The sequence below is a fragment of the Lynx canadensis genome, chromosome C1, assembly GCF_007474595.2.
Source record: "Lynx canadensis isolate LIC74 chromosome C1, mLynCan4.pri.v2, whole genome shotgun sequence".
Lineage (NCBI taxonomy): Eukaryota > Metazoa > Chordata > Mammalia > Carnivora > Felidae > Lynx > Lynx canadensis.
In genome coordinates, this window is record NC_044310.1 from 19,929,659 (window position 1) to 19,951,306 (window position 21,648).

The 21,648-nt window shown below is 52.2% G+C and overlaps 2 protein-coding genes across 2 annotated transcripts; one reads left to right on the forward strand and one right to left on the reverse strand.

Annotated features, from left to right (window-relative positions):
* The first annotated feature begins 568 nt into the window (after positions 1-568).
* On the forward strand, positions 569-12,109 carry NUDC (nuclear distribution C, dynein complex regulator). The gene is made up of 9 exons (XM_030325666.2): positions 569-772; positions 3,342-3,419; positions 8,438-8,641; positions 8,720-8,785; positions 9,570-9,689; positions 9,766-9,960; positions 11,127-11,210; positions 11,305-11,423; positions 11,841-12,109. Exons 1-9 carry the CDS (start codon positions 692-694, stop codon positions 11,890-11,892), a joined length of 999 nt encoding a protein of 332 aa, XP_030181526.1. The 5' UTR covers positions 569-691; the 3' UTR covers positions 11,893-12,109.
* Positions 12,110-13,184: 1,075 nt separating this feature from the next.
* Positions 13,185-21,351, reverse strand: KDF1 (keratinocyte differentiation factor 1). Its single transcript, XM_030327526.2, has 4 exons — positions 21,303-21,351; positions 15,077-16,144; positions 14,546-14,620; positions 13,185-13,991 (listed from the first exon to the last, which is right to left on the reverse strand). Exons 2-4 carry the CDS (start codon positions 16,110-16,112, stop codon positions 13,909-13,911), a joined length of 1,194 nt encoding a protein of 397 aa, XP_030183386.1. The 5' UTR covers positions 16,113-16,144; positions 21,303-21,351; the 3' UTR covers positions 13,185-13,908.
* Between the last annotated feature and the right edge of the window lie 297 nt (positions 21,352-21,648).

Below are 21,648 nucleotides of genomic sequence, written 5' to 3' on the forward strand. Positions count from 1 at the left end.
TGTGGGGCCCGGTGCAAAACGTGTTGTCCTTTGTTCAAAAATTAAGAATTTCAAGACTGCATCAGAAGAGCATTAAACCAAGCACGGAGCCCTTCCCAGGACGAGGCTCGAGCCACTGTACAGTTTGTCATCCCAAGAAACTGGTCCTGGCAAGTGTGTGATGATGACAGAGGTAGGCTGTCCTTTGGGCTAGGGCCTCCGCTGCCTCATGGAAGGACTGGAAGAGAGGACTTAGGACACTTTCAGTTCCACTTTTCTACAAGCTGGGAAGTCACTCTCAGGGGTGAAGATCAGAGTTTGTCCCTTTTTAACTTCCAACCCGGCCAGATTTTAGTTCAGGGTTTTCTGGAAGGCTCCAAAGCATCTGGTGACCATAGCAACTCACGCCAAACTCCGGGACCCTTGCTCCGCCCACCGCTTCCTGGACGCGCTCGACGATTGGCTCAGCATGTCGACCAATGGTCGGTGAAGCGGGCTGTTTGCCGCGCGGTCAGTGGTCGCGGGCCCGGAGGGAGGCGGGAAGACAGGGCGAGAAGGCGGGCCTGGGCGGTGCGGCGCGTGCGTGTTTCCGGCTCCGCTGCGGAAGGCGGACGACTGGAGCTGTTGGGCCGGACGCGACCCGAAAGAGCAGGGAGAACGCGGGACGCGAGTGCGGAGCTGGGAACTCGGAGCGTGGCTAGAGGCAGGCGCGATGGGCGGAGAACAGGAGGAGGAGCGGTTCGACGGCATGTTGCTGGCCATGGCGCAGCAGCACGAGGGCGGCGTGCAGGAGGTAACGGCCCGCGCGGCGTCGGCCTGGCCTGGTCCTGAGGCGCTCGCCAACCCGCGCGGTCCTAGCCACGCTTACTCCACTTCTCTGTTTTCCGGGGTCGAGATTCACCCTTGGGCCTCGCGGGTTCCTGGGATTCCTCCTACGTCCTCACTGCGACCCAGCTTCCGGTCTGGCCTCCCCGTGGCACTTAGGGCCCCATTCGTTTTTGTCCTGGGCTCCCGGCCCCGCTTAGTATCTAGCAACTCCGTGTCTTAGCAACTCCGGCGTCTCCGAACGCGGTTCTGGAAAACCCGCTGCCCTCTCCCTTAACCCGTCCCCCAGTCTCATACATGCTTCCGGCCTCGTTTTCCGTCTGATGGCCTCCCCCGAAGAGCATTTCTTAGGATGAAGCATCCTATACGTTGGGATTTGCATCTACCAAGACCTGGACGGAGCTGGCGAATGTGTGTGTGTGTGGGGGGGGGGGGGGGGGGGGGGGGGGGGGGCGGGGTGATGTTAGCACGTGGTCCCTTTAGGCCGTGAATGGGGAGTAGGAGGCCTGGGTTCACAGTTTTTTCCAGCACCTACCTACAAGGGACCTTTCCACGTCTCCAAGCCTCAGTTCCTTTGTCTTTGAGATAGAGCTACAAGTCCTTTAATTTCCGAATCTTTGTTGGACAGGAAAAGTCTCGAAGGACAGTAAGGAATTCTCAGTAGTCAGGTTTGTTCATTCAGATACTTCTCGAGTGATTGATGTGTGCCAGACACTCACCAGACTGGGTCCTGGGCATATAGATGTGAGCAGAAATCTGTCCTTGCCCCGATGGAGCTTAAAACTTTTCAAAAGCATAATTCATACATAGTGACTGCATAATAACACATAGCATATGAACGATAAGAACCAACTGTTACAGATTCTGGAGTTGGTGTTTTGGGCCAAAAATGTGGAAAGTTAGAAATAGAAAAACCTATCAAGATTGGTTCCAGAACTCTCATTCTGTAAAGAAACCAAAGGAACTTGCCTAAAATCATCCAACAGGTTCCTGACCAGACAGGACCAGACTCCTTGGGCCATTGTGCTTTCCACAGTCCATTCCTGATTCTTTGTCTCACTGGGAACAAGTTTTCTTTGAGCTTTCTATTCCCATTCTTTTACCCAGGTGCCTGTGGAGACCAAGGACTCCTAAGCCTTTTGAGGTGGGAAGAGAGTTACTAATTTGCAGGTGTGAAAGATTCCCTTCCTCATCCTCCTGAATTGTTGACATTAGATTTGGGAACAAGTTCATTTTTGAGTGAATCAAAAAAGTGTCTAGAAGTAGAAATTCAAACCATGAAGATATGAGTGGTTCTAAATCTGATGCTAGAACTTTTGGGCAGATAAAAGCGCTAAGGTGCTAATTCTTGGTCACTGTTAGATCATTTCATTCAGGAAAAGTTTTACTGAGCATATACGCTGAGCCTGGTGCCAAGCTTTGGGGATGTAGACAGAATAAGCCATAGTTCACTCTGGCAGGAGGTCTCTTGCTCTGCAGGCTCTGTGCTGACAGCTCAGCCTGGAGCCTACTTCGGATTCTGTGTCTCCTCCTCTCTCTGCCCTTCCCCCACTCACACTCTGTCTCTGTCTCTCTCTCTCTCTCTCTCTCTCTGTCTCTCTCTCAAATAAACATTAAAAAAAAAAAAAAAGCTATGGCTTAATATAGGAGGTCTCTTGCTCTGGGTCAGGCGCTACTAAGGGCCCTCACCTCCATTATCTCATTTGATCCTCACAGGGTCCCTAGAAATAGGTCCTGCCGCTGTTTCTGTTTTAGAGTTAAGAAACTTCCCCAAGATGACAGAGCTAATATGTATCAGTCTGATCTTCAAACTTGTATTCTTTTTTTTTTTTATTTTTTTCAACGTTTATTTATTTTTGGGACAGAGAGAGACAGAGCATGTACGGGGGAGGGGCAGAGAGAGAGGGAGACACAGAATCGGAAACAGGCTCCAGGCTCTGAGCCATCAGCCCAGAGCCTGACGCGGGGCTCGAACTCACGGACGGCGAGATCGTGACCTGGCTGAAGTCGGACGCTTAACCGACTGCGCCACCCAGGCGCCCCCAAACTTGTATTCTTATAACCATTTGGATACTCTGGTGTACCAGTCAGAGTTAGTTGGTTTTAAACTTCTCTGAAGTGGCTTCATATACTCCCCTCCTTCCGTCTCTGCCCTAGTAATTCAGCCAGTGCCAGTCTGGATGGACTTTTACTGTCTGGAGAGGAAAGCTGGGCCTAGATGTTTCAAGCCCTGGATTGAGAGGAGTGTTCTATATCCTTAGGCTCCTTCTAGACCCACAAGGAATATGAAACCCATGTACCCATAGACAGGAGAAATGAGAAATCTACCTTTCAGGCAATCTAAATAAGGTTAAGTTAGGCTTCCTCATGGAAGTGACTAAGGTAGGACCTGTTAGGGAGGCTGTCTCCTCTGATGAGAGGCTTGGGGTAAAACAGTCAAGTCCCAAGATCCCTCCTGGACAAGAAACCGATTTCTGTGCAGTCAAGGGGCTCCCATTGTGGCATCTCCACAGCTGCAGTCTCCTTCTGTCTTTCAGCTTGTGAATACTTTCTTCAGCTTCCTTCGACGCAAAACAGACTTTTTCGTTGGAGGAGAAGAGGGGATGGCAGAGAAGGTGAGTGTTGGGGCCTGCTGTCCCGTGGGAAGCTCTGTCTCTTCAGAAGAAAAGCTCCCCTGGTCTTCTTTTGGCGTAATAATAGCCTTCAGCAGAAGTAAAATGCCAAGGGTGAAGAGTTGGGGACGGGAAGCAAGCTGTCGTTTATTGAAGCCCGTTTCCTTGCCAGGTGCTTTATCTGCCTCTATTTCCCGTGATCCTTTAGCAGTTTGAGAAGGACAGGTGTTACTATTCCCATTTTGCGAATGAGGAAATTGGCTCAAGGGTGTTTGGCCCTTTGTCCTCAGTCTTGAGCTAAGTTGTGAGAGAGCCACCGTTGGAACCAGAGTCTGTTGTAAAACTGTCTTCTGCCCTTGACCGCATGCTGCTGGATTCCTTTTCCATTGAAGAAGTTTTATCTAATTACCTACCTGGTGGTGAGAGTGGGCAAATGTTAGAAATTGAGCTTAGAAAACAAATACAGGAAAACTTAAAGCCAACCAATCCCAGTCTTCCCAGATACGGTGACCCAAAGTTCATGGATTTGGGAATTGCATTTTGTGGTACAGGCTCTGAGACCTTGAACTTCCTTCTGATACTTTAGCTTGTAATTATATTTTTGAAAATTGGTAAGTTGTGAAAATGTTACCTCACCGAACAATGATTTTTAGGACATCGATACTGTTTTCACGTAAAGAGACATAGTAACAAGAGGGAGACCTTTTGCAAACTGCTTCCTGTGGTGTCAGGCATCTGACAAGCTAGAATGTGCTATACTGTGTCTTGATGATGTGAGGCTACTCTGTCATAGACACACTGGCTTGAGAGTGGGAGTCCTGGAATCTCAGCCCAGTTGTGTGGGTTGGTTGATTTCTCACCAATTCTCTGGTCCTTTCAGTCTACATGTCTGCAAAGTGGAAGAAGGTGGACTTACTGACCTGTAGGACCCCTTCTGGCTCAAATATTCTTTCTGTGTTAGCGCCAGCACCTCCTGTTTCTGTGCGGGCCAGACTGCCTTATAATAGCATTTGTTCATTCGTTCAGTGAACATTTATTGAACGCTTAATGCTTTGTCTGTGGTAGGTATTATGCCAGACCCTTTGGGATTACATAGGTGAATACAGACTGGCCTTTGTTTTCTTTTTTTAAAAAAAATTTTTTTTAATGTTTATTTATTTTTGAGACAGAGAGAGACAGAGCATGAACGGGGGAGGGGCAGAGAGAGAGGGAGACACAGAATCGGAAGCAGGCTCCAGGCTCTGAGCCATCAGCCCAGAGCCCAACACGGGGCTAGAACTCACGGACCGTGAGATCGTGACCTGAGCCGAAGTTGGATGCTCAACCGACTGAGCCACCCAGGCGCCCCGACTGGCCTTTGTTTTCATGGATCTCACAGTGTAGCATGCTGCCCCCACCCCTTAATAAATGAAGAAGTGGGTGTTCGGGCAGAAGCCCTAGGAACATTAAATGGGGGACTGCCCTAGGTTGGGGGCTCAAGGAAGACTGTGAGGAAGCGGTGCTTGAGGTATGAAGGATGATTAAGAGATAGCTGGAAGAAGGGAGAGCGGTGAATAAAGAAGTGGTGTCTTACAGGTATGGGGGTGATGGTAGCTGCCATGTATGGTTGTCTGCTGGTCCCGTCTTTGACCTTGTCATGCTCCTTGGCTCTTTGTTCACTTAGATTCAGCTCTTCCCCAGGAGGTGGGTCAGACTCTCGGGCAGGCAGAAACCTGTCCAGCCTTCCCACCTGGTCTCCATGTGTAACACAGTAACTCCTGGGTATTGAGTGTCTACTGTGTACAGGCCACCAGGTACATCATTTTTAAGTGCACCCGTTAGGAGCAAAGGCTCTGGAATCAGGTAGACGTGAGTTGGAATTCCAGTCTCCCCCTCCATTTCCTGCTTTACCACTGTGTGGCATTGGGTAAATCACGTTTTCTCTGAGCCTCATTTTTCGCAGCTGTAAGGGGGTCTAAATCCTTATCTCATAGGGCTGTTGTGAGGATAAAAAGAGGTAATGTAGATGAAGTGGCTGGCATTTGAGAATCAAGTTCATGGTCCCTTTTCTGAACGTGTTGGAGCCAAAGCAATCCCACTTCTGGGTACATACCCAAAAGAATTGAAAGCAGGGTCTTGAGAGATCTGTACACCCGTGTTCACAGCAGCACTATGCACGAGAACCAAAAAGTGGAAGCAATCCAAGCATCCACTGATGGATGAAGAGTGTCATATATGCATATGATGGATCTAATAGAATATCGTTCAGCTTTTCAAAGGAAGACGCACAGGAGCACTTCTTGAATGATTTAATTTATGTGAAGTTCTAGAACAGGCGTATGTTTTCTCCTTCAGATGTTTTAGGGTACCCTCGCCATGGTAAGGTTAAATATCTCCTACCTCTCAGTGTCTCTTCTTGCCAGGCTGGTGGGAACCGCTCTTTACTCCCCGATCACCCAGCCTTGGTCAGGGAAAGCCTGTGTTCAGGTCTGCCCGCTTAACAGTCTGGGGCCTGTCATCTTCCTTTTTCTTTTTTTAAATGTTTATTTGTATTTTGAGAGAGAGCGCTTGTGCAAGTGTGTGCACGCACCTGTGCATGCGCGGCGAAGGGGCAAAGAGAGGGAGGGAGAGTCCCAAGTAGGCTCCACACTCAGTACAGAGTCTGCCTTGGAGACTGATCCCACGACTGTGAGATCATGAGCTGAAATCAAGAGTCAGAAGCTCGACCGACTGAGCCACCCAGGTGCCCCTGGGGCCTGTCTTGTAGAATTAGCCCAGCTGTCCTCATCCTTCCTGCTCTGCTGGGCTGTGGTTCCCAAAGATGTGTCTAGTAACAGATGCTTGGCTCTCTGACAGCCTCCTGGTTGGCACCATAGAGTAGGCTCCACACCCCCAGGGGTCTCTGCCTGGGGTTGAGCCTGGGTAAAGCTGGTGGGAGGAGATTGGGAGGAGGGGTCAGAGACTGCTGTGATTGGCCTTGGCTGTGCCTGGTGGTTCAGCTCTGCCCTCACCTAACCTCCAGGAGCTAGGAAGGAACAGGACAAATGGGATGTAACATGATTCACTGGAGCTGGGAGAGGGGAGGGCCCTGCTCCCGCCTCCCCTTGGCCACTGGTTGGCAAATGGCTTGAGTTCAAGGTCTTCCCGATTAGGGATTTGGGACCAAGGCCCTTTGGTGGAACAGCCTTCGCTGGCGAAATTGTCCCATGACTGATTCTATTGACAGCACAATGGCCTTCAGGTGACTCCCTTCTCTTTCACACACACTCCATTTTGTTAACCCATTTGGTTGGGGGATGCTTTTGGTGCCCTTCAGCCTTGTAGAGTGTAGAACTACTGCCATGTGGCATGAGTTTGGGGGTAGCCGGAGGAACTGACATCAAATGAATGAGAAGCCACAGGGCATTTGGTAGAACCTAGGTCTAGGAGCCCATGGGTGACTTGTGACCCTGAGCCCCACCTACGCCCCTCAGCTCTTGCAGACCCCTCCTTCCATCCAGCTGTGGCTCAGAGATGTTTGGAAGGTGGTAAATTGACCACCGATCATGTGCTGAGTGCCCGCGAGGCCTCTTCCAGATGTGTGGACAGACACAGGTGGGTTTCCTGAGTTGGGTATGTTCCTGGGCTTGCTGAGGGTGAAGAGACACTGGAGCTGATCCTGGAGGATGAACAGGAGATTGCCAGGTGACCTGGGAGTAGGGACAAGGACATTTTAGGCAAAGAACAACTTATGCAAGATTGTTTTTGGTAATAATGACATAGAAGCACAGAGTGATGACCTCCGGTCACACAGGTAGAAGGAGTAGTCCGGGAACTCCAGTCTAGGTGTGACTGTCGGGTCTGCTTGAGAATTGGGCAGGAGGGCTTGTTAGAAAGACAGGCTGCCGAGCCCCACCCGGAATGTCTGATTCAGTAGGTCTGGGGTGGGACTGAGGTTTAGCATTTCTAACAAGTTGTGAGTGATGGTGGTGTTGCGGATGTGGGGAACCACATCTTGAGACCTATTGGTATGAATAGGTGGGCCATCTCTCCCATTGTATTTTTATAGGGGAGAACATACTTGTCCCCACCCCTAACCGGCTGACACTGGATTAGCCTCAGTCGGGCAAGGGGTGTTAGGAAGCTAACACTGTGTATGTGGCTATGATGTGGCAAGGACCGTGCCAGCCTCTTGGTAAGCATTTGTCCTATTCGATTCTTGTGACAGGTGAGAAAACTGGGGCTTAGAAAGTGTCAAAGTCATTCACTTGTCCAAGGCCACGCAGCCAGCTAGTGACAGTGGCAGTAGTATTGTGGTAGCTCTTGGGCAGCAGGGAGACCAGCTAGCAGGATGTGGGTTGGAAACATTCTGGGAAGGCACAGTGGGAGAGGAAGGATTTGACGTTGATAGCTCTCGGGCTGAGGAGAGGAGGAGTCTAGCCTTTTCCCTCAAGAAAGCTCTCTCTGGCTTCCTGCTAACGTGGTGATTCTGGATGTGTTGGCTGAGTTGCTGCTGTCCTGGAGACAGGTACGTATGGGGAAGAGATCCGTCAGGGAAGCAGGTCAGTGCAGGCCTGCAGGCTCAGGAAAGGTCTCTTGGGCAGAGACTGGAGTTCTGTTCATAACAGCCCTGCTCTGTAGGGAAGGACCTTCTGAGCACTTACCATTGGGTCTGCACAACAGCCCTGTGAGGTATAGGGATTCATCCTCACAGGTGAGGAGTCTGAAGCTCTTACAGGTTAAGTTCTTTGCCAAAAATACAATAGCTAGTGTGTGACAGCTTGGGTTAGAACTCAGCCCGTCTGGCTTCACTGTCGTGTTCTTAGTCACTAGACTGTGTTTTTTAAGTAACCACTGTTTATCGTGCCAGGTACTTTGCAGCTGTTCATTCGAGTTCTGAGATAGGTGTGTACAGTGTCCCCCCCATTGTATAGATGAGGAGCTTGGGTTCTGCGTGCAGTGCCTTTGCCCAGGCACCCAGCAGATAGAGGCGGGACTGGACTCCAGGCCTTGGGATACTGGCTCCAGCCCCAGTGCCTCCTCGCCTTCTGTCCCTCCCCCAGCTCATCACACAGACCTTCAACCACCACAATCAGCTGGCGCAGAAGGCCCGGCGGGAGAAGAGATCTCGGCAGGAGAATGAGCGGCGGGAGAAGGCCGAACGGGCAGCCAGGCTGGCCAAGGAGGCCAAGTCAGATACCTCTGGGCCCCAGATCAAGGAGCTGACAGATGAGGAGGCAGAGAGGCTGCAGCTGGAGATTGACCAGGTAAGAGTGGGCTCCCTGCACCCCCATCAGCACTGGCAGCGAGGATGCTCTTGCCAACTGCTGTGCCCTTCACCACAGAAAAAGGATGCAGAGAATCATGAGGCCCAGCTCAAGAATGGCAGCGTTGGCTCACCAGGGAAGCAGGTGAGTTGGACTGGGGGTGCCTAGTCAGGGGCTTGGAAACTTCTAGGGACTCTGTAGCCTTTCCCCATGTCTCGGATGCTTTCCCCTATGCCCTTTCCCTCAGCTTTGGGGGTCCTCCCCATCCTTCAAGATCCCACTCCTAGACATTGGACCACAGGATTGGGTTTAAAAAAAACCTACTGGTCTTAAAGCCTTGGCAGGAGAGCCTAAGAGCCAGAGAGCGCAGTGCTTAGACAGGTATCATTTGGGTGGGCTGGGGTTTGTGGGCCCAGCCTGGCCCTTTGCGGCGATATATGTGGGGGATGTGCCCCTGGGGCTCCTCCCTCTCAAGTCCAGCTTCCCAAACAACGCTTGGGCATTCATTTGTCTTTCCAGAGTTTCTGCTCTGACAGTAGGAGTCTCAGCCCCACAGACACAGAAAAAGAAAATTGATCATTCGGCAGCCTGGTTTTATTTTAGAACCCTGTTCATAGCCACCTTGTGACCTTCTGTTTTGTGCTGGGCTTTCTTTCCAAGTCCCTTGGCTTGGATCCCCAGCTAGGTTCCATGGGTCCATCTCTGACTGTCACTGTTCACCAACTGTGTCCTTTGTCACATGGTATGCTGCTTGTCTCAGAGATCAGAGCCATTTTTTTTTATCTCTGGCTCCCAGTGGGCCCTGGAGTGGGCAGGGACCAGGTCTGTTTCATTTTGCGGCTGTATGCCCAGTGCCATCCCTGGGCCTGGCTCAGCGGGGTTCAGTCTGTCTGTCAGGTAAGTAGCTGAGCACCCCAACTGTGAGCAGGAGGCTGAGGAGGACGAGGAGGAGGAGGATGAGAAAGACAAAGGGAAACTGAAGCCCAACCTTGGCAACGGGGCCGACCTGCCCAATTACCGCTGGACCCAGACCTTGTCGGAGCTGGATGTGAGTGGCCGGGGCTCGGGTTAGGAGGTTAGGGAGCCAGCCTGGGGCTCCTGCTGACCTCCCCTGCCCCACGCAGCTGGCGTTGCCCTTCCATGTGAACTTCCGGCTGAAGGGGAAGGATGTGGTGGTGGACATCCATCGGCGGCACCTCCGGGTGGGGCTCAAGGGGCAACCAGCGATCATTGACGGGGAGCTCTACAACGAGGTGAAGGTGGAGGAGAGCTCGTGGCTCATTGAGGACGGCAAGGTGGTGACGGTGCATCTGGAGAAGGTGTGAGCGGCCTGGTCTCCTGGTCTGAGTCCTGATGGAGAAAGGAGGGAGGGTGTCTGCTCATTCACTCAGGGACCATGCCAGGGGCCTAGTGGACACATTTAATCTGCACAGGACTTTCAATGTAGGTCTGTCCCATTTTATTTTATTAAAAAAAAAAATGTTTTTACGTCTATATTTAAGGGGGAGAGAGAGAGAGAGATAGCATGTGAGCATGGGAGGGGCAGAGAGAGAGACCGAGACAGAATCTGAAGCAGGATCCAGGCTCTTAGCTGTCTGCATAGAGCCCAGCATGGGGCTCGAACTCAAGAGCTGTGAGATCATGACCTGAGCCAAAGTTGGACGCTCAACCAACTGAGCCACCCAGGTGCCGCGCACCCCCCCCCCCCGTTTTTTAATTTTTGAAAATTTTTTTTTTTATGGTTCGATCTAAAATTCCTACTTTAGAATCAGGAAAAGGGCAGTTCAGATTTGCCCAGGCTCCTACCTGTAGGTAGGGATGGAGTCACGATTGAGTCTTTGATACCAAAGCATCTTGTTTTACATTAGGTTTGTACATGCATTCAATGCAGCAAATACCTGAGTATGTACTATGTGCCAGACACTGTTTTAAGTGCTGGTGAGAGAGCAATGAGCAAAACATAGAAAATCGCCTTCGGGAAGCCTTGCCTCATTCCCTCAGAGATGCAACACAGATACCAGTAAATAAATGTAGTCCCTGTAAAGTGCCATGAGTCAAAGGAAAGCTTTCCATGGCACGTCAGGCCTGTCCCAGCCTACCTGCCTTTCACTCACCTCTCCCATGTCCTTGCACTAGCTTCTCCCAACTGGAATGTCCTCTCTTGCTTTTTCATCTGGTGTACCATGTGTCCCTCAGGCCTAGTCCTGGTGCCACTCTAACTTCTGTCCCTCTACCCTGGATGAATAGCTCCCTCTGCACTTCATTTTTGCCCTGATGACACTGATTTGTAACCGTCTCCATTTGCTTCCCAAGCCACTGGGGATGGCAGAGGTCTTGCCCATCTGCACCCTAGGTCCCCGCACAGGGCTTTGTGGGTCCCAGGTACAGGATAGGGGAGAGAGTTGGGTTTTGGAAAGGTTGGGGGGTGGTTCCTAGGGTACAGAGTGAGCTACCTCCCATCTCCCGGTGGTTCCCCTCCTCACAGATCAACAAGATGGAGTGGTGGAGCCGTTTGGTATCCACTGATCCTGAGATCAATACCAAGAAGATCAACCCTGAGAACTCCAAGGTGAGCCTTAGCTGGTTGTGTTGGGCCTCAGCTGGGAGGTGAGGGCCTAGGTGGCCCCAGAGCTTCACCCATCTTTGTCACTGCCTGCCCTCAGCTGTCAGACCTGGACAGTGAGACCCGCAGCATGGTGGAAAAGATGATGTACGACCAGAGGCAGAAGTCTATGGGGCTGCCCACCTCGGATGAGCAGAAAAAGCAGGAGATTCTGAAGAAGTGAGCAATGCAGAGATGGAGGCTTGGGGGGTGGGGAGGTAGTTCTGGGGGGGAGGTGGGTGTTGGGTCTAGGCCTGGGTGACAGCAGTGAGTGGGTCACTGAGCAGGACACAGGGGCCGCCCTTCTCCTTCCAGAATGAGCCAGCCAGGTTTATGGATTGATAGCCTCAGCTTGCTTACTCTAATCACTTTCTGAGGTCATCTTGAGGGCAAGGCCACCTCAGGGTAGGAAGGGAGAACACAAGCGGTCGTTGCCATCTATAGGAAAACCCTGAGGCTCTACCGCTTGCCTGGCCTGGCTCCAAGTTGCTCAGGGTTCTAAAGAAATTAGACCTGACGTGGGAGGTTGGGAGAAAGGGGCTAAGTTTCCGGGAGAGGGACGGCCTGATTTACCTTCTTCCTACTTTCCTTCCCCAGGTTCATGGATCAGCATCCGGAGATGGATTTTTCCAAGGCCAAATTCAACTAGCCCGTATATGCCTCCCTGAACTCTTGGGGCTGAACCCCAGCCACCCACCTTTTCCTACCCTTCCCTGGGACTTGGGGGCCTCAGGGCTGGGACAGGTATGGGACTGGCCCAGACACACTGGTCCCAGGGCATCATGGGAGAAGGGCTGGGGCCTTGTGGGGGGGTGTCTTATCTTCCCCAGTTGGCCTACTGTTACACATTAAAACTATTTACTCCACCTGTTTTCTCTTCCCTCTGGTCTTTCCCTGGGGGACAGGCCTCTTATTGCTGGTGCTGGGGGCTTGGCTTTTAGCCCAGCTTCTGCCATGTGACCTAGAGCAAGTCCTTACACCTCTCTGGGGCTGTTTCTCATTACTTAGAGGGAAAATTAAAACAAGGCTTTTAGTCTGTGACTGAGCAAAGGTGAGTTTTTCTGGATACAGGGATCAGAATACGTGTCATATTCTTAAAGGGGCCCATGACTCAGCAGAATTTAAGACCCACTGGAGTTGATTCCGTTTTCATCTCTAAGACAGTTTCTCACTGTGGACATTCTCAATCTTGGAGAGGCCTTGACCTGGATGAGATAGCAGAGCTGAAGGAAAGGGGACAGTCTTGTCACTGGTACTGGGGCCTTGTGGTCACAGTCCCCAAGGGGACCATCTCCATTTTGTATATTTGATAGGGAGCTGGATAGTTTGCCTAGTTGTCGCTTGACACAAGGTGCCTGTGAGATAATAAGATGCTGTGGGGGGTGAGGTGGATCCTGGATGTCTATCTTGTTCAGTCAAGAATGGGCTGGTGGGTCTGCTTTCTCCTCATTGCTGAGAGGACTAAGACACTCCTGTGTGTGAAGAGTAGCTAAGTAGGATCCTTCTGGACCCAGCTGGGCTCTGATGTCCAAACAAGGGGACCCTACTTCTACCCCAAGCAGGTCAGCTTGCTAACTTTGGGGCAAAACTGCCAAGAGGCCAGCTTCCAGGTTGAGAGCCACAGTTACTTGTCATGTGGCCAAGTTCCTTGAACCCTCTGAGCCCCAGCCTCTTGGTCCATGAAAGGATGACCCCATTCCAGGGTTGTTGGGAAGGTCCAGAAGATCCCAGTGGACCACAGTGCTGTCAGAACCAGGGAGAGGTAGAGGGAGCCGAACTGCAAGTTGGAGGCTGGGTGGGGGCTGACCTATCCTCAGGGATTTGGGGAAACTGCAGGGATGGGCAGTGAACTGGGCAGCGGGGCGGGGGGGGGGGGCGGGGGGCTAGGCCTACCTAAAAGAATCCCTCAACAATGACAAAGCACTTGTTAGACCTTCCTTAGGTACAGAAACTGCTTATTTATTGGGGAAACCTGACAGGTAGACATTCTTGGTATCATTTTAGCCTTATGACTGCCCCACAACACTGAGGCAGGCTGGGCACCCTATCATGTCTCTTGTGCAGCGGCCAAGCAGATTGAACAGAAAGGACAGTATCTGCTGAGATGACCAGGCCGTCTTCTGTTACCTTTGTCCTTGCAACTGTGGTTGTGTTAGCATCCAGAACACCATCAGCCAAGAAACAATAGAACATAATGTGGAGTGGGCACGGCCCACAGAATTCCAGACAGGCCCTGCCTGCTCCCTAACCCAATCCATTAAAATAAGCTTCTTTGAGCTGTCACCCTCTCCCTCCCCATCACGGGGAGAGGGAGGTTGGCATGTTTGGTTATGGGGTATATGTTAAGGGGATAGAGAGAGGATTCAATCCCAGAATGTAATTTCGAAGTCTTTGCTTTCCATGACCAAGGCTGCCTGAAGACCAGGGGCAGGAAGGAGCAGGCCCAGGCAGGGGTCAGGCCAGCAGGGGATCCAGGGGGATATGGGCACAGTGGCCCAGTGAAATGCACATGGTCCAGGAACCAGTCAGCTGAGGCAGGAGGAGCCACGGTGGCCACTGCTTCTGATCTCATGGTCCAGCTTCCTCCAAAGGGGGTCCTGCTTCCCCTCTTCATGCTGTGGGCTATACTCCCAGAAGGGGTTGCCACCACTGGGCCTGGTTGGGGTTAGCAGTACACCTGGAGCAGTGGTGCTCCTGATGAATCTGTGTCTGTGCCCTGGAAGGACGAGTCGTGGCTGGCTGGGTAACCTGAGAAGGGAAGAGGAAACAGGCTCAGAGAGGGGAAGGAGCTCATCTAGGTCCCAGGGACAGGGAAAAGCCTGCTGAGAAGGAGCAGAGTAGGACTTGAGCTTGGGTCAGTCTGATCCTGGCTGGGTGACCCACTCGGCTTCTTGACCTCCCTGAGCCCCAGACTTGCTGTCTGTAAATGGGTAATGACCTCACTCCCGGGGGCTGGTGAAGACCAACAAAACAGTAGTAGCACACAGGGTAGAGTGCCTTTTCAGCACCAGTGGATAGCACCCCCTCCCCCCCCCCACCCCTTCACTGTCCTCCCCAGTAATATGGGCTTAGATGCAGCTTCTGAACCCTGCGTTCAGGGACAGCCCCCTGAATGTCTCCCAAGTGAACCCTTTAAGCCAGCCTGCAGGATTGGGATGGGGTCTGGCTGCTCGGGCTTCTGGTCCCTTTCTGATCCCATGCCCACCCACCCCAGGAGGAAGCTGAGAGGGGAGAATGGAGGGGGTTTGCCAGAGGGGACTGTAGGGCAGTTGTCCTCTGTACTAGTCAGGTCAGGACCAAACCTGGGGCTCCATAAGGCCTCAGCTTCCTGGCGATGGCATCTGCAGTGGTCTCCTGGGAGATCTGCACTGTGAGTTCTAGGGAGGGAACAGGAGGGGGCAGTAGTCATTATCACATCCTTTTAACCCTAGCCCCCACCAGCTCCCAGCCCGATGAAGGAGGGGTCACCTACCCCTTGGCTGGGTCAGAGAAACAGTGTTTAAAACAAAGACACAGGCAGTGTGTGTGCGTGTACACACGCATCTGTGCGGTGGTGGGTGGGTAGGGGTTTTGGTTAGGGCAAAGGTCCAAATTCATAATGGGCTCCTGGGTCCTCTTCACCAGGTTAGGCCTGCAAGTTACTCTGGCAGGTGGTAGCAGGGGACAGAAGGAGCCTCTTAGGGGATGCAGAGGAGTTCAGAAAAAGAAGGAAAAGGAGGAAGAGCAGCGACTGGCTGAAGGGTGGACCCACAGTGGCCCCAGACCCCAGCGCAGCCCTCCCTTGGTCAGCACCTCCTCTGCTCTGCCCCTCAGCCATGTGGAGCTCCACCTACCATCCTGGCTGAGCCCTGAGCCCACCATGGTCTCATGGCCACTGTCAGGGGCGGCAGCAGGGGCAGCACCCCGTGTGGAGCGCCCCTCTGTGGTCTGCGGGCGGGTGCGGCTTTTGCGGGTACTGATGCGAATGATACCACGAACCAGGCGGCCCTCGGCATCCTGCTCATCCAGGTGGTAGTCTTGGGTGATGCTGCTGATAAGGTCCGAGATTTTACTGGTCTTCTCCAGGAACACAGTGTCTGATGTGCACTTGGCCAGCTCGTCGATCTGGTGCACACTGAACAGCTCTGTCAGCTTCTTGAAGATGAGCACATCGATCTCTCGGCTGGACATGGAGCCGCTTCCTATCTCGGGCAGATCCAGGTCTGACTCGTGGAAGGAGTAGTACTCTTCAGAGCCACGGGGGCTGCTGGCAAGGGTGCTAGGCAGGCTGTGCCGCATGGGTGGGGGCTCGGCCAGTGGCTCCTTGCAGCAGGAGTCCGCATCAGGGGCTGGGGAGGTGGCACTGCGGTAGGGATATACAGGGATGCCTTTGAGCTTGACGTCAGGGTAGCTGAAACTGCTACCCATGGTTGACTTGAGCCGTTGGCCATCCCGCTGACCAGGAGGTGCGCGGTCGGGACTGGGGGGCACTCCATTGTGTTCTTTGGACCAGTTGGTGTCAGTAGCCCTCTCAGGGGAGTCCCCAGCAGACAAGCAGGGGCTGCCACCCCGCACGCAAGCCCCGCAACGCTGGAGGCAATTCCGGCATCGGCGGAAGCAGAAGGCAGCCCGGCACCAGTCCCACACCCAGGGTCGCCAGAGCAGGCAACAGGCCGGGGGCTCAGCAGCAGCCTCAGCAGAGCCGGAAATGAAGGTAAGGCTCTCAGGCCCATGGTGGCCAGGGTCCTTGGGGTCTGGCCTGCGGGTGCGGCGGCTTGGTGGGGGTTGGGATGGCTCATCAAAAGTCTCCAGGCATAGCTCTGTTGGCCGCTCCCAGGGTCCCAGGCGTGGGGGCCCAGATGATGGGCGGGGGTGTCCGGGGCGGGGCATGGCTCATTGCATGATTTGTTGCAGCCAGGCACCTGTAGAGGAGAGGCCAGAAAGGAGTCAGGATCAAGGGTGCGGTTATGCCCATGAACCCTCACCTAGTATCCCTCCCTCCCCAAGAGGAAGTTCTGTCTCTGGTCTCACCTACACGTCAAAATCTCCTGGGACATCATGCCCATTGGGATGGCTACTATTGAAAAACCAGAGGATGACAGGCATTGAAGATGTGAAGTGGGAATGTTTGTAGAATGGTGCAGCTGCTGTGGAAAACTGTGGCAGCTCCTCCAAAAATCAAACACAGAACTGCCCTATGATCTAGCAATTCCAGTTCTAGGTATACACCCAAAAGGACTGAAAACAGGGACTTAAACAGGTATTTGTATTCCAATGTACATACAGCATTATTTGCAATAGGCAAAAAGTGGAAACAATCCAAATGGCCATTGATAGATGGATAAATAAGCAAAACATGATGTATACATACAATGGAATGTTATTCAGCCCTAAAAAGGAATGAAATTGATACAGGCTACAACAAAGATAAGCTTTGAGACAAGTGAAATAAACCTGACCCAAAGGACAGATATCGTATGGTCCCACTTACACGAAATATCTAGAATAGTCAAATTCTTAGAGACAGAAAGTAAAATGGTGGTTGCCAGGGGCTGGAGGCAGGGGAAAAGGGGAAGTTAGTGTTTAATGGGTAGAGTTCCACTTTGGGAAGATGAAAAAGTTCTGGAGATGGATGGCAGTGATGGTCACACAACAATGTCAATGTGTTTGATGTCACAGAATTGTATGATTAAATGGCAAATTTTAGGGGTGCCTGGGTGGCTCAGTCGGTTAAGTGGTTGTCTGACTTCAGCTCAGGTCATGATCTCACAGCTTGTGAGTTCGAGCCCTGTGTTGGGCTCTCTGCTGTCAGTGTGGAGCCAACTTTGGATCCTTTGTCCCCCTCTCCCTCTCCCCCCTCGTCCATGCATGCGTGTGCTCTCTCTCTCAAAAATAAACATTTTTTTTAAAAAGGTAAATTTTATATTATGTATATTTTACCACATAAAAAGAAAAATCCCCTGAGATATCACTTTCTAGGGAATGGTCTCCCCCAGTTTATTCCCACTGTTGGTAAGCCTACGCAGCACAGAGTCTCTGAGGCTACTCAACAAATGCCTTTCCATGTGACCTGCTACAGAACCTGAGCATTACTACCTTCCCTTTCCCCTCTTCCTTCAATCAGACATGGGGCTCTAACAGTCCCCACGTCAATATTTCAATCTGGCTCAGATTTGCTCTCCTAGCAATATTTAACACCAAGCCCTCTTTTGCTTCCTTTGATTAGACAAGAAAGCCACAAAACACACCTTCTTTCCCTTTCTGACTTGGTTGCTAGCAAACTCAGAGCAAAAACTTCACTCATTCCACAAACACTGAGGCTGGCCCTATGTTATGGCACTGTAAAACCAAGGATGAATAAACTACAGACCCTGTTCTTGTGATTCACACATGGTTTTGTAGGGAAAACAGATGCTTAAAAGATCCTAAGATGGAACATGTAGGATATATGAGGCATTATTGGAGCGAATAACTATGCCTCAGGGAGTTAGGGAACATTATGTAGTGATATGTTTGGGAAGGTTCTTGATTACATGTAGGGGTTTCCAAGTAATAAACTGGATTTTCTGTGACATTGATCCTTTATCTTTTTCTCCCTGATTTAATGGCACCGAGGTCGTAGAACTGGTGGTATGTGAGGAATTTGGGACTGAACATCAGGATATCTGTATTCTAGTCCCAGTTCTGGCTCTAACAGACAATGTGCTTTGGACAAATAAATGCCACCTCTCTAATCAGGGCCACGGTCATCTGTCACCCAGGTACTGTTGAGACTCCCATTCTGGCCACTTACTGCAGCCAGGGAGAATTTTAGCAATCTGGAGAAACCTGGCAGACACCACTTTAATCAAGTGATCAAAATTAACATCACCGATAATGGGGTGAACTGACATCATGTGCCTCCTGATACTCTGCACTAAGAAGGATATGACATTACTTAAGTATTTCTGCCAAAAAAACATAACCGGAATATAATCAGGAGGAAACATCAGACAAGCCCAACTTAAGGGCATGACAACTAAATGCAATGTGTGATCCTGGATTGATCAAGAGGAAAAATTGGAAACTGGGTAATGTGGATAAGTGGTAAAATTTACAAATAGACTGTATATTATTGAATAGTATTATGCCAATGTTAAATTTCCTAGAGTTGATTACTATGGTTATATAAGATCATGCTCTTAAGAAACATACACTGAAGCACTAAGGGGTAAAGGAGCATGATGTCGGTAACCTAGTCTCAAAAGGTTCCCAAGAAAATCTGAAGGTTCATGTGTCTCGAGAGAGAAAGGGAGGGAGGGAACGTCAGCCATGGTGGCTAGGTAAGAGGGTACAGGAATTCTTTATTCTTGTAATTATTCAATCCACTTCCCCGGCCCCATTCTGCACTCCTTCTCTAAGGAGCCTCCATATCCCCAAGTGGGATGGGAACCTGTCTTCCTACAGCTTTCTGCTGGGCTCTGTCAGCTGGGTCAGCCTTGAACCCATTGTTTGAGGATAAGCCTGTATGATCCCAAGGGGCAGGGACTGTGTCTGTCTCCTTTCTGCCTCAGTGTCAGAACAGGGTCAGATACAGTAAGTGCTTCAGGGGACTGACACATTCTGTGTGGCCTTAGAGTAGAATCAGGACCATGGGGTAGAAAGAAAAAGGACTTCAAGCTCTAGGCTGACCAGAATAGGGGTAGCAGCAGTCTCAGGGAAGGGGGTACAGACAGAGACTAATAGATGACTTGAAAGTCCCTCACAACCCAGACAGGCAAGTGGTTAAAAACCTTTGCCTTGGTTTGAGCAATGTGGGGCTGGGGGTATGGATTCATTCAGTCACTCAATTAACAAATATTTAGTGAAGGCCTACTGAATGCCAGACACTGTTCTAAATTTTGGTGGATAAAACAGGCAAAAATTCCCTAACCTCAGTCAGGAGTCTGCATTCTAGTGAATGAGTTAGTTATTGATGGCCCACATTGTTCTATGTACTGTAAATGTATTAAACCAATTTTCACAATCCTATTTGTTGGTGGTATTATTATTATTATTATTATTATTATTATTATTATTATTATATACTATATACCTAGAGGTCCAGATAGGTTAAATAAGTTATCCAAACCACACATCTACTTTTACCCAAGCAGCCTGGCCCAGAGTCTTACTCAATACCTCATCCTATCTGTTACTTGGGAGGGAAAGGGGCAAAGTGGCCAGCTGCCAGCTCCATGGACAAGCCTCTACCCACGGAGGGACCACATAGGGAGCCCTCAGCCTTCCAGGCTCAGGCCTTGGATGAGGAGGATGGGTGCGTCTACACTGTTTCAACCACACTGAGCTCTGGGGTATGTAAAACCTTCAAGGGGTTACTGATGAGGGTCTGGATCACTCCTTCTCTACCTCCACGGCTTTAGGATTTGCTACTATTCATTAAATTCACCCACCAGGGGCACCTGGGTGGCTCAGTCAGTTAAGCTTCCGACTTTGGCTCAGGTCATGATCTCATGGTTCGATTTCAAGCCCAGCATCGGGCTCTCTGCTGTCAGCACGGAGCCTGCTTCAGATCCTCTGTCCGCCCCTCTCTCTGCCTCTTCCCTGCTCACACTCTCATACTCTTTCAAAAATAAACATTAAAAAATAAAAATTAAAAAAAAATAAATTCATCCCACCAAATATTTATTGAGCACCTACCATGTGCCCAGCACTGTGCTAAATGCTGGAGAAACAGCAGTGAATGGGCCAGAAATAGTCTCCAGCCCAAGAGGGCTTTCACTCTACCTAACACTCAACAATTGTTCTGTAAATGTTATATTTACAGATCAGGAAGCTCAAGCTCAGAAGTGACTTGCCCAGAGACACCCAGCTGGAAAGGGATGGCACAGGATTTGTCTTGTGCTCTACCAGACTCTGGAGCCCATGTACTTTGTTTTGTGCCACATACCTGGAATGTGGGTGAGATGGAGGTCGGGGGGGGGGGTGGCGGCAGTGGTTGGGGGTACTAAGGGCAGTGGCTTGTTTCAGTTTTCCCCACCCCTCTAGGTCCAGAACCCTTCTGAAGTCCAACTTAGCCCATTTCCTCCAGGCTCTATCTTCCGCTGGCTGCTACTGCCCTCACATCCGAAACCCTAAGAACACTGGTCATTTGGTTTAGTGAGGGGAGGGCCCCTGCTCCTGTTGTGGCCTGGGACAAGCCTCTTGGCCTCAGTTTTCTCATCTTTAATTAGGGAGAGAGGAGTATCTTCCTGGGCCACTGTGAGGTTTAAATGAGTTATTTCGTGCGGGTTTCTTAGTGTGGTGCCTGGCACGTGGGAGGGGCTCGGTCGCCGGGCGCCCCAAGTCACTGCAGAGGCCCGCCCTCCCCAAACTTCTCATTGATGCTCTCTCCTCCCCTAGTCCCTGAGATCACACATACACACACAGGGGTCGGTCTCTGTACCACCCCCCTCCGCCCAAGGTCCCCAGGACAGGCCCCACCCCCGTACCCAGCCTAGTCTTGCACACCCAGCGGAGACGGGCACCCCAACCCTGCTCGGGAAACAGCCTTCGGCTCTCGCCCCCGGCGTCCCCGCACCTTCTATTTCCTGCCCCAAAGGCTCAGCCCACGAATCCGGCATCCGGGGGCACCCAGTCCCGGGGCAAGGGAGAACCAGACCCGGGCACTGGCCCTCCGATTAGCACAGCCTCTGCACCAGCCGGGGCCCTCGGGGCGAGCTCCACGCTCTCCAGCTGCAGGGGCCCTCCGCCCGCGGGCAGACGCAGCCCCTCTCCCGCCCTGACACCGTTCCTCCGGGTGTGCACGCCCCCCTCCCCCCTCCCGACACTGCCACCCCTCCCGGGGCGAGCAGAGACCCCCGACCCCAGCCAGCTCAGCCCTGAGGGCGACCGCGGCCCCCCCACCCCCATTCTGGCCGCCCAGCCCAGACGCCCGCTCAGGCCGCTCCCCGGCCCGCGCACCCCGGAAGTGGGAGGGTGGTGCCCGAGGAAGCGGCCCCGGGACCCTCCCCCGCCCAGGTGTAGCCTCGGGCGGGGGGGGGGTCTCTCCACACCGGCGCCACCCCGGCCCGCGCCCCCACGGGCCCGCGCGGGGCTTACCTGTCCCGCCAGGTGAGCCGCCTCCGGCCGGCCCCTCCCCCCGCCCCCCTCGCCGCTCACCTGGGGCGCAGGTGAGCGTCTCGCGGGAGCGCTGCACGGGCCGCCGCTGGGGACACACTTCCTGCCTCCGCGAAGCGCCGCCGCCGCGCACCTGGGCCGAGGCCCCGCCCTGGGTGCGGGGCGGGCACCGGCGGCCCGGCTTGGGCGCGAGGCCTACGGACTCCGAGCCGGTGCTCGGCCTGGTCTGGTTAAAGGAGGCGGGTAGGGTGGACCGACGCCGAGGCTCACTCTCCTCTCCTGTTAAACGGGCAGGTGTCCCAGGAGGCTCTGAGCACCTGGGGAGCGC